General features: G+C 34.3%; 1 protein-coding gene across 9 annotated transcripts in view; it reads left to right on the top strand.

Moving 5' to 3' along the window:
- Nucleotides 1-264: 264 nt before the first annotated feature.
- The window catches only part of LOC101888392 (protein NDRG3), a 72,461-nt gene continuing 60,246 nt past the window's right edge, over nucleotides 265-12,479 (top strand). For 3 of the 9 annotated variants that reach the window (XR_009344124.1, XM_011295790.3, XM_011294526.3), the window contains exon 1: nucleotides 4,218-4,722. Coding sequence is in view for 2 of the 9 variants with exons in the window: in XM_011295029.3 (XP_011293331.1) it covers nucleotides 746-873 (128 nt within the window). In the remaining 7 variants the exon portion in view is untranslated. Of the gene's footprint in view, nucleotides 874-4,217; nucleotides 4,723-12,479 lie in introns of those variants that run through there. The other 6 variants (XM_020040039.2, XM_020040057.2, XM_011295029.3 and 3 more) reach the window with 5 other exon arrangements.

Raw genomic sequence — 12,479 nt, 5'->3', positions numbered from 1 at the left:
AACACCGGGGTGACGAGGATGCTACCTCTTATCGCTGCTGTAAGTTCCACTTGATCGAATTTGAACAAAACTTTGAAATCGAATGGAAAATTAGATTAGATGTGATTTTCAATTGATGATCCCCATTTCCAACATCAGCAACAACAACATCAGCACAAACATTGTTTGTCACTTGAAAATTGTGTTTGGTTGTTGTTTTTTTTTTTTTTTTGTTTTGTTTTATTGCAGTGTGGTATTTGTTTGTATTCTTGGCTTGGCTATTTTAGAACTCGGTGTGCGGTATTGGGAAAACAAATTGAATTTTTAGCAACAGTTTTGCAGTATTTGTCGGTGGTTACGGAACGATCCAAACAGCCAGCAACGGCCATAAGACGACATAATTCAAATCATTCGCGACGTGATTTTCAACGAGTTAACAACACAGAAAGCCGCCAAACCATTTAAACAAAAAATATTGAAACTCAGACTCATAAATTTGTAAACAATAAAATAAGTCCCGCAAGTGAATCTTAGCTAAAAGTGAACAAAAAAAAAAAAAAAGGAAAACAAAACCAATAAATAAAAATAGGAAAAAAGGCCATTAAATTAGTTGTGTGTGAATCATTGCAGATAAATCAAAACAAACAGCATCGTTGTGAGATTTTTACGACACTCTTAAAAAATATTGTGGATTCCCGTATTTTTTGAATATCATTATTTCCACTTGAAAAAGCAGCAGCAGCAAACAACGGCAAAATCAATAAACATGACCGAATTGGACGATTGGCAGACACTTGATTTGGACGCAAAATCCGATACGACAACAAAGCCAAATAACGAAACACCAGCTTCTGATGGTTTTGAAAATCCTGGATATCAGCCAGAGAAAAATGGGTAAGTTGTTGTTTACCACATACCCACCCCCTTCCAAACACATAGTTATGTAGTTATTTCAGGAAACATTTTGAAAAACTTAAAAAACAAAAGCTTTTATTTTGTAAGCAACATGTATCTGGTTGAGAAATGGAAACAAACTTGAACTTTTGTTGAAAGCTGTCATACTTTGTTTTTAGTGAAGCTTTTAAAGTTTGCAATGACCAAAAAATACTCTATATTCAAAATATCTTATAAATAATAATAATTATTAAATAATTTTTGAGGCTCTATATATATTAACATAAAGATTAGCATAAACAATTGTTCTTTCATGAACAATTTGGCATAAATCGTATACAAAACACGTCAATTGAAACAACTACTTTTTATGGGTTTAAAAGTTTAATTCCCTATTTATTAATAATTAAATCGATATCTATGTGAACCATGGTAAAATTAAGAAGGTAAAGCAAAGACATAGATGTGTAAAGATATGATAAGACAACGTCAAAATATGGCAACCCTGTGAAAATACCTTTGTTGCAAAGACCTAAAATGGTAAAGACCAAAGACCTAAAATGGTAAAGACAAAGACCAAAAATGGTAAAGACTAGACAAAATGCATTCTGAGCAAATGGTTTGTGGCTATACTACTTTGAATTACAGCATATGACAAAGGCATGTTAATATAAAAAACACAATTATAGGAAAGAATGACAAATAAAAGTTTGGATAATCCAAAATGTTGGTTTCAAAATTTTATTCCATATACCTTCCCAAATGATTGCATACTGTCTTAGCGTTTTAAATTGCTTAACATTGGTAACTATGTTGTATCATAACAACAGAGGTATTTTTCACAGGGTTGCCATATTTTACTCTGTCTTGTCCTATCTTTATTTTGTTGTTACCATGGTAGAAGAATACAGGTAGTCGCATCGACACAGCTGCTGGGACAATGAACTGTCAACCCAATTTTGGAATTGAAATTTTTGAATGAAAAATTATTCAAATTTGTAAAAATGTTTAAAAAATGCATATCATAACAACCTTCGACTGGAGTCGTGTAGGAAAACATATGCAAATCTACCTAATTTTGAAGCAACATTTAAAATTAAAAAATAAATCTTACGAACGATTTTTTTTAAATCCGGAATGGATTCTACATGGTAACCTTTATGAATGAAAGCAAAAAATGTCGGAAATAGCATCAAATTTTAGAATAAGTTTAGATTTGTTCGAATTGATCACCTTTGGCACGAATTATGGCCTTCGACAATGAAACCTTCACACGTTGCCCGAATATTGCTCTGCGGTATTTTGACCAATTCCCGGCGAAGCGCTTGCTCAAGGTGATCGACACTTATATTTTTTTAGTGCCAACCTTGCTTTCCAAAATACTCCAGACACAGTAGTCCAACGGATTGGTATCCGGAGGTTTTTTGGTGGCCATTGTGCGCTGGAAATGAAGTGAGGAACCTCACTTTGTAATCATTCTTGGGTGGCGCGTGCTGAGTGCGATGGTGCTGAGTCCTGTTGGAATGTCCAAGGTCTACGGCCAAAATGTTTGCGTGCCCAAGGCATTAATACAACCTCCAGAATATTTTCGCGATAATATTCGGCATTTATTCTGATGCCACGGGCGATTAATACGAGCACAACGAATGTTTTCTCATCGGAGAAAACCAAATTCGGCTTTTCACCACTTTCGGCCAAGCGAAGCAACTCTTTAGCTCTTTTGAGTCTATTTTCTGTTCTTTTTGTTGCGGTGTAAGTTCTTGCACTTTTTGTAATTTCAATGGCTTTGCCCCGTGGCTTAGAAATGACAGCAGACTGAAGTTGGTTGCAGTTGTTTCATTTCACTCTGTATTATCTGTGTAGAGAGTTCTATCCATGTAGAAGAATATAGGTAGACGTATTGACACAGCTGCTGGGACAATGAACTGTCAAATCAATTTTGGAATTGAAAATGTTGAATGAAAAATTATTAAAATTTGTAAAAATTGTTGAAAAGCGCGAATTCCTACGAATGACGTCGTATAAGAAAACATATAAAAATCTGCTTATATTTGAAAAAACATTTAAAATTTTTTGACATATCAATGTTGCGTTGATGCATCCATCTGTATTCTTTTACCATGGTTCTATCCTAATTTAACGTTTTGTAGATAGTGCAATTTTATTTGACCTAAAAATGAAGAAATTGAATCTAGAAAGGCTTAATGTAAATTCTAGTTTATTTTGAGCCATGTTTTAAGTAATTGAGCCATGATTTAAAAGTAATTTTACACTTACTTTATCGATTGTATTTCAACTATCAATTCCGTTGCTTATATGTCAAATAAAATCTTCGCACAAATCCAGTCAGGCATTTGACGTATACAAAATTCAATTGACAGTTAAAATTTACAGGATTTCTTATGCGTATACTTTTAAAATCCAAATCCTAAAATACATCCTAGTTTTTTTTACATATATTCTGAGAAGATTTTAATTATTAATTATTTTTATGATTGGAATGAAATTAAAAGTTTTAGCGCATTTTTTCCTACTTTATTTTCTATTTTAATCATTTATTCGCTGATAAGTTCGTTTTTACTATGTGATGCAAATTTAAATGTAACGGATAACCTATTATCAACGTTGCTGCATTTGGTACTATGTGAATAAGTGTTGATTTTTGTATGGCAAACCCGTATTATATATCATAAGTATTGTGATTTAAGTCACAATTTTATTATAAATGTACCACTTATAAATTATCGTAGTGCAATATTTAAAGGCCTCTCATGATTGATGAATACTATTTTTACTATTTCAAAATATACGTCATTAACCCACAAAAAGGTTTACTGTCACATTAAAGACGGCTTACATTGGTATAGTCTACTTTACGTTACGTGGTAGACTAACTACACTGCGACAGTAAATTAATACACTTTACTTGCAACCCTGTGTGTTGTCATGTTCTCGTTGTGGTGTGGCAACTCTAAAGTACTGTAAAAATAACTATTGGAAAAAGTGAAAATTATATTAAGTATTATGAATGAAAATATCTTGAAATTTTTTTAATATTATATTAAATATATAATTTAATATGTTAAAATGTGAAAACAAGTTTAAGTTATGTTAAAACGCTGTAAATCATGCAAAATAATAAAGACGATTGTAACGGTCTTGGATTGTTTTGTTGTTGAGTTATTCCCTTGTGTTTGTATTTTCGTTAGAGCAAGACAGGTGATACCACAGCTGCTCTCAATTTTATTCGGGCTATCAATTGACTTTACAATAATGGAATATTAATAGAATAAGAAGAAGCACCGGACACCATCTTACTTTGCATATCATGGAATACATGTTCATATGTTCACTCAGAACCAATCAATCAACCAACCAATAAAGTCGGAACAAGGAAAAATATTTTAATATATTCATAGAATATTTGGCGTTCAGTTATTAACCAAAAGAAATAAAAAGAACATCCCCAAGAAAATAGAGAAAACAGAGGAAACTCTTAATTAACACAACGAAGTCCAACTAAATAGAACATAAACAAAGCTCAATTAAATTAAAACGAATTACGACGTGTTTTCTGCTGGTGTTAAGAGAAAAGAAAAAAAGTTGAAGCAAGAAATTATTGATTTTTCAACGAATAAGAATTTTAATAACTTTTCTTATAAATTGTGTAATTTGTGAGTTGTGTGTGATCCAGCCGAAAGTGGAGCATTACATTGCCTAGGAAAAACCTTGGGGAAGAAAATAAATAGTGAAGTGTGACATAAAAATAGTATTGACTGCTACCCCCTCCAATAACGCAACGACCGACCTCATTCTCTGTTGCAAATAATCAAAAGCAGCTAATTTCAGGTAAGTCTTCTTTTGGAAGAAATCAAAATTATTTTCTGGTGTGGTTCATTATACATAAGAGGGACAACTTATTCGTCTATGTGTTAGTAAATAAGACAAATTATTAAAACAAATAATATTAAAAAAAGCAAATAGCAGCTGATTTTTATGTACACACACAGACTCACATCTACATTGTCAATCATCGAATCACCGTCATTAACGTCATTGTCAAAAGCACTTATCTTAACTCCATAATGAATAAAAAAATAATAATCAAAAATTTAACCCATTTCTAATTGGCCCGAAACTCTCTCTTTTTTTGCATTTGACCAAATTTATGTAAAACTCTCATGTATCTCTTACATCTCCCATTTGGTGTTGTAATCAGCAAATTTCGTTCTCCATTTTAACACCCACCCTCCTTCTTTGCTCACAGCTAAAGACTTGGCCCCACAAAAAACACCTCACCAGCATATTTTGTGTTGACATGATGATGATGATGGTCTCCCCCGTGTAAATGGTTTACAAATAACTTCTCTTTTGGGTGTTATTTTGTTGTAAAAGAGAGAGAGAGAAGGAATTCCTGCCATACAAATGAATTTGCAAATGTTGTTTTGCACGAAGTTTATGGAAATGTTTTTTTTTTCTGTTCGTTAAGTAATCCATCCATCAAATCACAACCCAAAAAATCTTGAGTTTGTTGTTGTTTTTTTAAAAAAAAATATACTTCCTTCCGTTTGTGATTCTTAATTTTTACTTTCAGAATATTTTTTTTATTCGGTTTGTTTCCTCAGTCCACTTTTTATAGTTCCGTTATTTGTTTTAGTCAACTTCCTTCCAGTTTTTTTGTTTGGTGTAGTTTTTGTTAAATTCCAACAGTTGGAGAATAAAACCATATTTGGCATTAAGCCTAAAACGTCGATACAAATTACACCAGCGTTGACGACGACGACGTGCCTCCAAATCATCAATTTGTTTTTGTCGTCGTTGTTGTTAATATCGCGTTTTGTTTTATTAGAATATTCTTCAATTTTTTCCCCCGTCGAACATTAGTTTTATTTTCGTTTCTTCTTTTTTTATGTGTCATGTCATGCCGTGTGCCTGCCTTTACTTTGCTGCACATGCTGGCTGTGAGTTTTAGTTTTTCGTCGCCAAGTAGAGTTCTTTTGCCCCAAGTCTGCTGCTTAGTGGTCTGACGTAATTTCCACTTTCAAGGGGGACAAGGTGGGGATTTGTGCGGTCTTGTGGATTCCCACACCTAGTCAACAGCAAAGTTATGTTCGATCAATTGTAATTTATTTGCAGTGACGTTGTGCATTTTTAATCGTTTCAAGACGTTGATTTTTTTTCTTGGCTTGATTTCAATTTTCCGACTCATTCTAAACAGTTTTTTAATGAGATGTGTCTAAAATATTCTGTCGAATATTTTAATTAGAGTTAAGACACATTATTCCGGAAGAAATTCACTGTTATATGTGATTAGGTCCATACTTACATACTTACAAAATGCCACTTTAAAAAAGGATTCAAACCATTTTAAACATAAAGGATGAATTCCAATATTTTTTACACTTGAATTAGATTTAGAAAATATTTCGAAAATGAATTTATATTGTCTATAACTCCTATATAAGTTATATCAAATATGTACCAACGGGATCCAAATGCCTTATTTACTTCAAATCGATTGGAACTGCGATCCAAATAGTAATAGGAACAAATGGTAGACAGCATTGTTTCATTCTTAGCTAATTAATGGAACAGCTCTCGTTCTAATACCCTCCACCAAAGGAGTGTATATTAAGTTTGTCATTCCGTTTGCAACACCTGGAAATATACATTTTAGACCCCACAAAGTTTATATATTCTTGGTCAGCATAAAATTCTATGTCGACTTAGCGATGTCCGTCCGTCTGTCCATCTGTGAAATTCACTCTAGCTGACGAACTAAATGAAGTACGTTGATAAAATTTTACTCAAATGTATATTACGTCTACAGGACGTTTGGTATTGAAAATAAGCCATGTAGGTCCACGTTTTGGTATAGCCCCGATATAATGTTACCCCCCTATTTTCGGTATTTTGGTGATTTAAGCGACATTTTTCACGGGAATTGTTTCAAATTTGGTATTTGAAGTTCATAATGAATATTACAGCCTGTGACAGAAAATTGTCTATGCAGGTCCACGTCTTCGTATAGCCTCCATATAATGATACCTCCTGATATTCGATATTTTGATGATTTTAGCGACATTATTTACCTGAATAGTTTAAAATTTGGTATTTAAAGTTCGTAGTGTATACTACAGCCGAAGACAGGAAATTGTCTGTGCAGGTCCACGTCTTCGTATAGCCCCCGTACAATGGTATCTTCCGATATTCGGTTTTTTCATGATTTAAGCGACATTTTTCCGGAATTGTTTCAAATTTGGGATTTGAAGTTCGTAATGGGTACTACAGCCTATGACAGAAAATTGTCTGTGCAGGTCAACGCCTTTGTATAACCTCATATAACGGTATCTCCCGTTATTCTGTACTTTGTATTAACCGAATCAGCATTAATCTGACATTTTAGTTTTCAATAACTAGAATTTAAAATAGGCCCTTTTGTGGATATAGGCATACTAAATTGCAACGGCTTCAAGATGAAGGCACCGGGACTGGAGTATTCTGCCCTAACCCAATGATTAAACACGCACATAATCTTAATGACATTTTCAGTGATTTTTCAGGCGGAGATACTTGCAATAAAGGTGGCAGCCGAAACGGTAAAAGAACTATGCCATAGCTTAACAGGACAGATTACAATATATGTCGTTAGTCAGGCGAAACTAAAAGCTATCAAGTCAGGTGCCTTTAAATCGAGAGTCACTCTTGACTGCAAGAAAGCTCTCATTGGAATACGCGATTGCATTAAGCATTATTGGGTTCCAGGACAAAGATATCTAGTGGGAAATGAGGTGGCAGCCGAAACTTTAAAAGAACTTTGCCATAGCATAAAAAGACCAATTACAATATATGTCGATGTTCAGGCGGCCCTAAAAAAGTCAGTTGCCTTTAAATCGAGAGCCACTCTTGACTGCAAGAAAGCTCTCATTGGAATACGTGATTCAATTAAGCTTTATTGGGTTCCAGAACCTAGGAACTTTGAGGATGTTCCCAGTCGATTGATCTACCGATTGATGAGATTGTTAAAGCCCCTATAAGATATTATGTCAGCTGCTCAAAAAAATCTCTCAAAGAAGAAGATGGCAATAAGCACCGGTTTTGGGTATCTAAAGTCATCTTGCCCGTAATCTCGAGAAGAAGAACAAGTTCCCATTTAACACTTGTTAGGTCTGAACTAAGTATAGCGGTTGGCATACTGACTAGTCACTGCATTAGCAGATATCTCCCCTCAAGATGGGATAACAGTGTTCTTGACTACTGTAATCTATGCGAATATGAAAAAGATCTAGAGACGATTGAACACCCACTTTGTAGATGTTCCTTTGTTATTCAACAAGATCCGGGAGGAGGAAGATTGGAACTCTTCGTTCTTTTCAAATATAGATCCTATCATAATTTGCAAGTTTGGATAACATAATTTGCGTAAAAGATAACAGCCGCTTAGCAGAAAATAGAATATGCTTGTTCACCATTTAGTAAAGCACCCAAATAATGGTGTCGCACATTTTTTTTCCTATTTTGTAGCTCGGATGTAGCAAGAAATGTTTTTCGAAACCAATTTTGAGAGGAGGAGGGTTTGGCGCATTATAAGTTAACGACTGGTGAAATACACTTGGACTAGTTTCTCAGTAATACAGGCTTCAATGTTGTTATTTCGGTATAAACTAAGCTTTTAATAAACTTTTTGAATAAATTGTATTGAAATAGCAAATTTTTTTATATTCATGATTGGACTGACCATTGTATTTCCAATATTCCTTGGCAGACTTTTCTTATATTCTCAGTTTCCATTCAAATCTCGTTTTTTATAAACTTCTCATTAAATATAACATTTAAATAAATTTTATTTTTGCACAACTCAAGAGTACCCCCTCTGGCAGTGTATTTTCGCCTGCAAAGAAAATATTGTGGGTGCTTTGTATTTTTAAATATTTATAATTGTTGATATCTTTGGGCAATTGGAATTCATATGTGTACAACTTAAACATACATTAAAAAGGGAAATATTTTGCGGTTGCTTGTTTCATCATTTTCCTTTCGAAGCCAATATTTAAACAAGTTCGCCATGGTTAGCTACATGGATGGTGGCTATGTAAAAGGCCACCAAACAAATATCAACATAGGTTCATCTGCTGCATCGTCCGCATCGCCCTGACATTACCTTGGACTTTTGCATCAGTGATAACATTGAATTGCTCGCCATCTTTCTTCTCATCGATGGTCATCGGGCCAACACCAACCTCATCATAATCACCATGAATGACAGCAATAATTCACAGATATTTATTTTAATGGCTCTTACGGCAATGGCTTCATATGATGATGAAAAACGAAAATCTACTTCAATGTGAAGTTCTTTCTTGAAGTGGCAATTTTTGCGCAAATTACCGATCATAAATCAAAAACTCTTCATTATAATAATTTTTCATTTGAAGTTAGTAGCTTCATTAACCTGTAATGGCCGTACATCATGTATCGACTGTAAGAATAGATTTGTAACATAAAAAAACGTGCGGTTTACATTATTATAATTGTTATACAATAATTACTATTGTTACGTTTTCAAGTACAATTGAACAAGAAGAAGAAGAACATCGACAAAAATGTACTGCATAGTATCTTCAAAATCGGTACTAGGCACATATTTCGCTTTTCACTGCTTGGCGCGCGCTTAATGACAACTTTTTTTTTTTGCTTGCGTGTTTGATAATGACTTGAGTTTTCGTTTTTTCCCATTGATTTTGTTTTTTTTTCTGAGATTTGTTTTTGCAGCTGCTTTTTATCAGGAGGAAATCAAAATGTGAAGGGAAAGATTTGGCATTATTCTGCGGTTTTGCAAATAGAGTTTTCAAGGAATATTTTATTGTTTTAAATATGGAATGTGAGTTTTTAAGGGAGTATCGAGAAAAAGGTATTGGCTGCTTGATTTGGAAGAAATAATATCTGTTTCAAATATGAAGGTTCATGCGAGTGGGAATATTATTCCTTCACATATCATATGGTTTCCTAGAGAGCAAATTGCAAGGAGAAGGAATCTCTGCTTAGTCTACTTCGGATAGAATTATATGACTTAAATCTAGGGATATAATCAGGAATTATATTAGGCAGTTTTAATTGATACCATTGTCAGTTCTTAGGTATGAGAGTTTGTTGAGAAGTGAAGTGTCTCCATTTCTTTCATCGAAAAAAAACTCCTTATATAAATCAAGTGTTATTATACCCTCCACCGTGAAAAGGAGGGTATATTAACTTTGTCATTCCATTTATAACATCCCTAAATATACGTTGTAGACCCCATAAAGTATATACATTCATAATCAGCATAAAATTCTAGGTCGGTTTAACCATGTCCGTCAATGTGTCTGTCTGTCCGTCTGTTGAAATCATGATACAGCCCACATTATTTGACGTAGAGCTTCAAAATTTGGCAGAACAATTTGTATTGTGTCTAGGATGGTTGGTCTTGAAAATGAGTTATATCGGTCCATGGTTTGACATAGCCGCCATATAACAGCACCACCCGATATTCGGTATTTTGATCATTTTTGCAACATTTTTTTCACGGATTTGTCTAAAAATTGGTATGTGTAGGTAATAATGGGTTCTAGCTCCGGTGGCGGAACATAGTATATATAGGTCCACGTTTTGATATAGCCCCATATACCAGTACCTCCCGATATTCGGTGTTTTGATGATTTTTGCAACATTTTTTTCACGGATTTGTCCAAAAATTGGTATTTGGTGGTCATAATGGGTTCTAGCAAAACATTGTATGTATAGATCCACGTTTTAGTTTAGTTTGTTTAAAATTCAATATTTGTAGTTGGTAAGGGGTTCGGCCTCCAGTGACAGAAATTTTTCTACACCAGTTCAAGTTTTTTTAATAGTTCTCGTATAGCGGTACTTTTTGATATTCGGAATTTCGAAGAATTTTACAATATCTTCCACGATTTTTTTTTCAAATTTGATAATTCATCACCAACGCAGCAAGGGGAAGCTGTGTCCCAACCGAAATGATCAATTTTTTGCTTGAAAATCCCATTTTATTTATGTCTTGGGTCATCCTAAATGGTCTCGAGAGGCATTTATGGCTACCTTGGTAAGGTTAACGTTTTGGAATATAATTCATATTACGGTACCGACCAGGTATTTTGGTGTGGTATTTTGGAGAACTCTTCTAAAGAGTTTCTGGGCATTTAAAAAGAACCCGCCTTAGTAGTCTTTCATAACCCTTCATCATCTATTCAATGAAATTATTATTATTTTTTTTAATGCATTGTGAATTAAACTAAAATGCAATCTCAATATGCATTATGCAGCTAGGTATACCCATAAGTTTCGATTGAATGAAAAACGAGAAGAAAACCTAATCTGCTTACTTGGCAGTTTACAATTTGCCATTTGCAGCAATGGCTGGCTTGCTGGCTGGTAGTTTCGTAATTCATTTTTCTTCTTTTCAAAATACTTTGTATAGGAAGAAGGGAGGGAGGGGAGGAGAAGGGGACGGTCTGTCAGTGTGAGAAGACGCTCAATTGTTAATTGAAAATTATGAATGGCACTTTTTGAATTGCGATAGTTTTTCCTGCCAAAGGAAATGGTTTATTTAAAACAATGGCGATTTGAAACGACAGCCCTGGGAGGGGTACGGACAATGAACAAAGACAACAACAACAACATCCGACGAATGCATTCTAAGAGATAACTAAGTTTCCTCCCGCTTAATATTCATTTTTCTTTTTGTTCAGACGAAATGAGCGTATGTCGGACTTCCCTTATACCCCTCCATGCAACATTTCACTTTCTCCAAAAAACGAATGGCATTCGGTTATTGTTTGAAAACTTTCCTGCTGTTATTTGTGTTTGTGTGTTAGAGAGCCCTGCTAAAGGTCGGTCGGTCGTTTGGTCGGCCATAAAGTAATTGCTTTCTTAAGCTGGTGGAGCTCACCTTTTGCCAAGAACAATGTTTACACGACGCAAGGTGGATAGCTGGGAAGTCCTTATAGTTTGTGTTTTTCCATTATTACAGCCTTTTACGGTGGCTTTGTTTTTTCCTTTTTGGGTGAAATGATTTTATATAACTGCCAAAGGAAAAGAGAAATGAATGCCACAACAACTTTTTCCGTTTCATTATATTTGCATGCCAAAACAAAATGCAAACAAAAATATTTTTATTTTCTGTTGGTCTTTCTCCAGAGCCACTTTGCCATAAACTTCGTCGTTTTCCACGCGTTCTGTTTTTCTCATTTTCTAGTTTCCATGTAAATTTTGTAGCTTAACTTTGGCGGAACAAATTCATTCGGCTGATGAAGGAACAACCAAACGGTAGGGCCTTAAGGTTATTGTTAAACCTTCAATATCTACACGGCTATATTAGGATGTCGATGATGATCTGGTGGTGGGAAGTGGAAGGAAATTTGTCGTTATTTCCTTTTTAACATTTGCATGTCAGCGCCAGTAATGTCTCTGAAAATGTCACCATTCGTAAACATTGAAAAAAGTAAAAAAATGGGAATGAGTTAAAAAAGTACCGTTAAATAAACATGTTCTTCCTTTCCTACTCCAGGATGTTTTTACCTTGAAATAGAAATTACAAAATTATGCCAAAA

Source organism: Musca domestica, unplaced genomic scaffold (assembly GCF_030504385.1).
Source record: "Musca domestica strain aabys unplaced genomic scaffold, Musca_domestica.polishedcontigs.V.1.1 8, whole genome shotgun sequence".
Classification (NCBI taxonomy): Eukaryota; Metazoa; Arthropoda; class Insecta; order Diptera; family Muscidae; genus Musca; species Musca domestica.
Note: the sequence above shows the minus strand (reverse complement) of the source record. Positions and strands in the feature narration are given on the sequence as shown.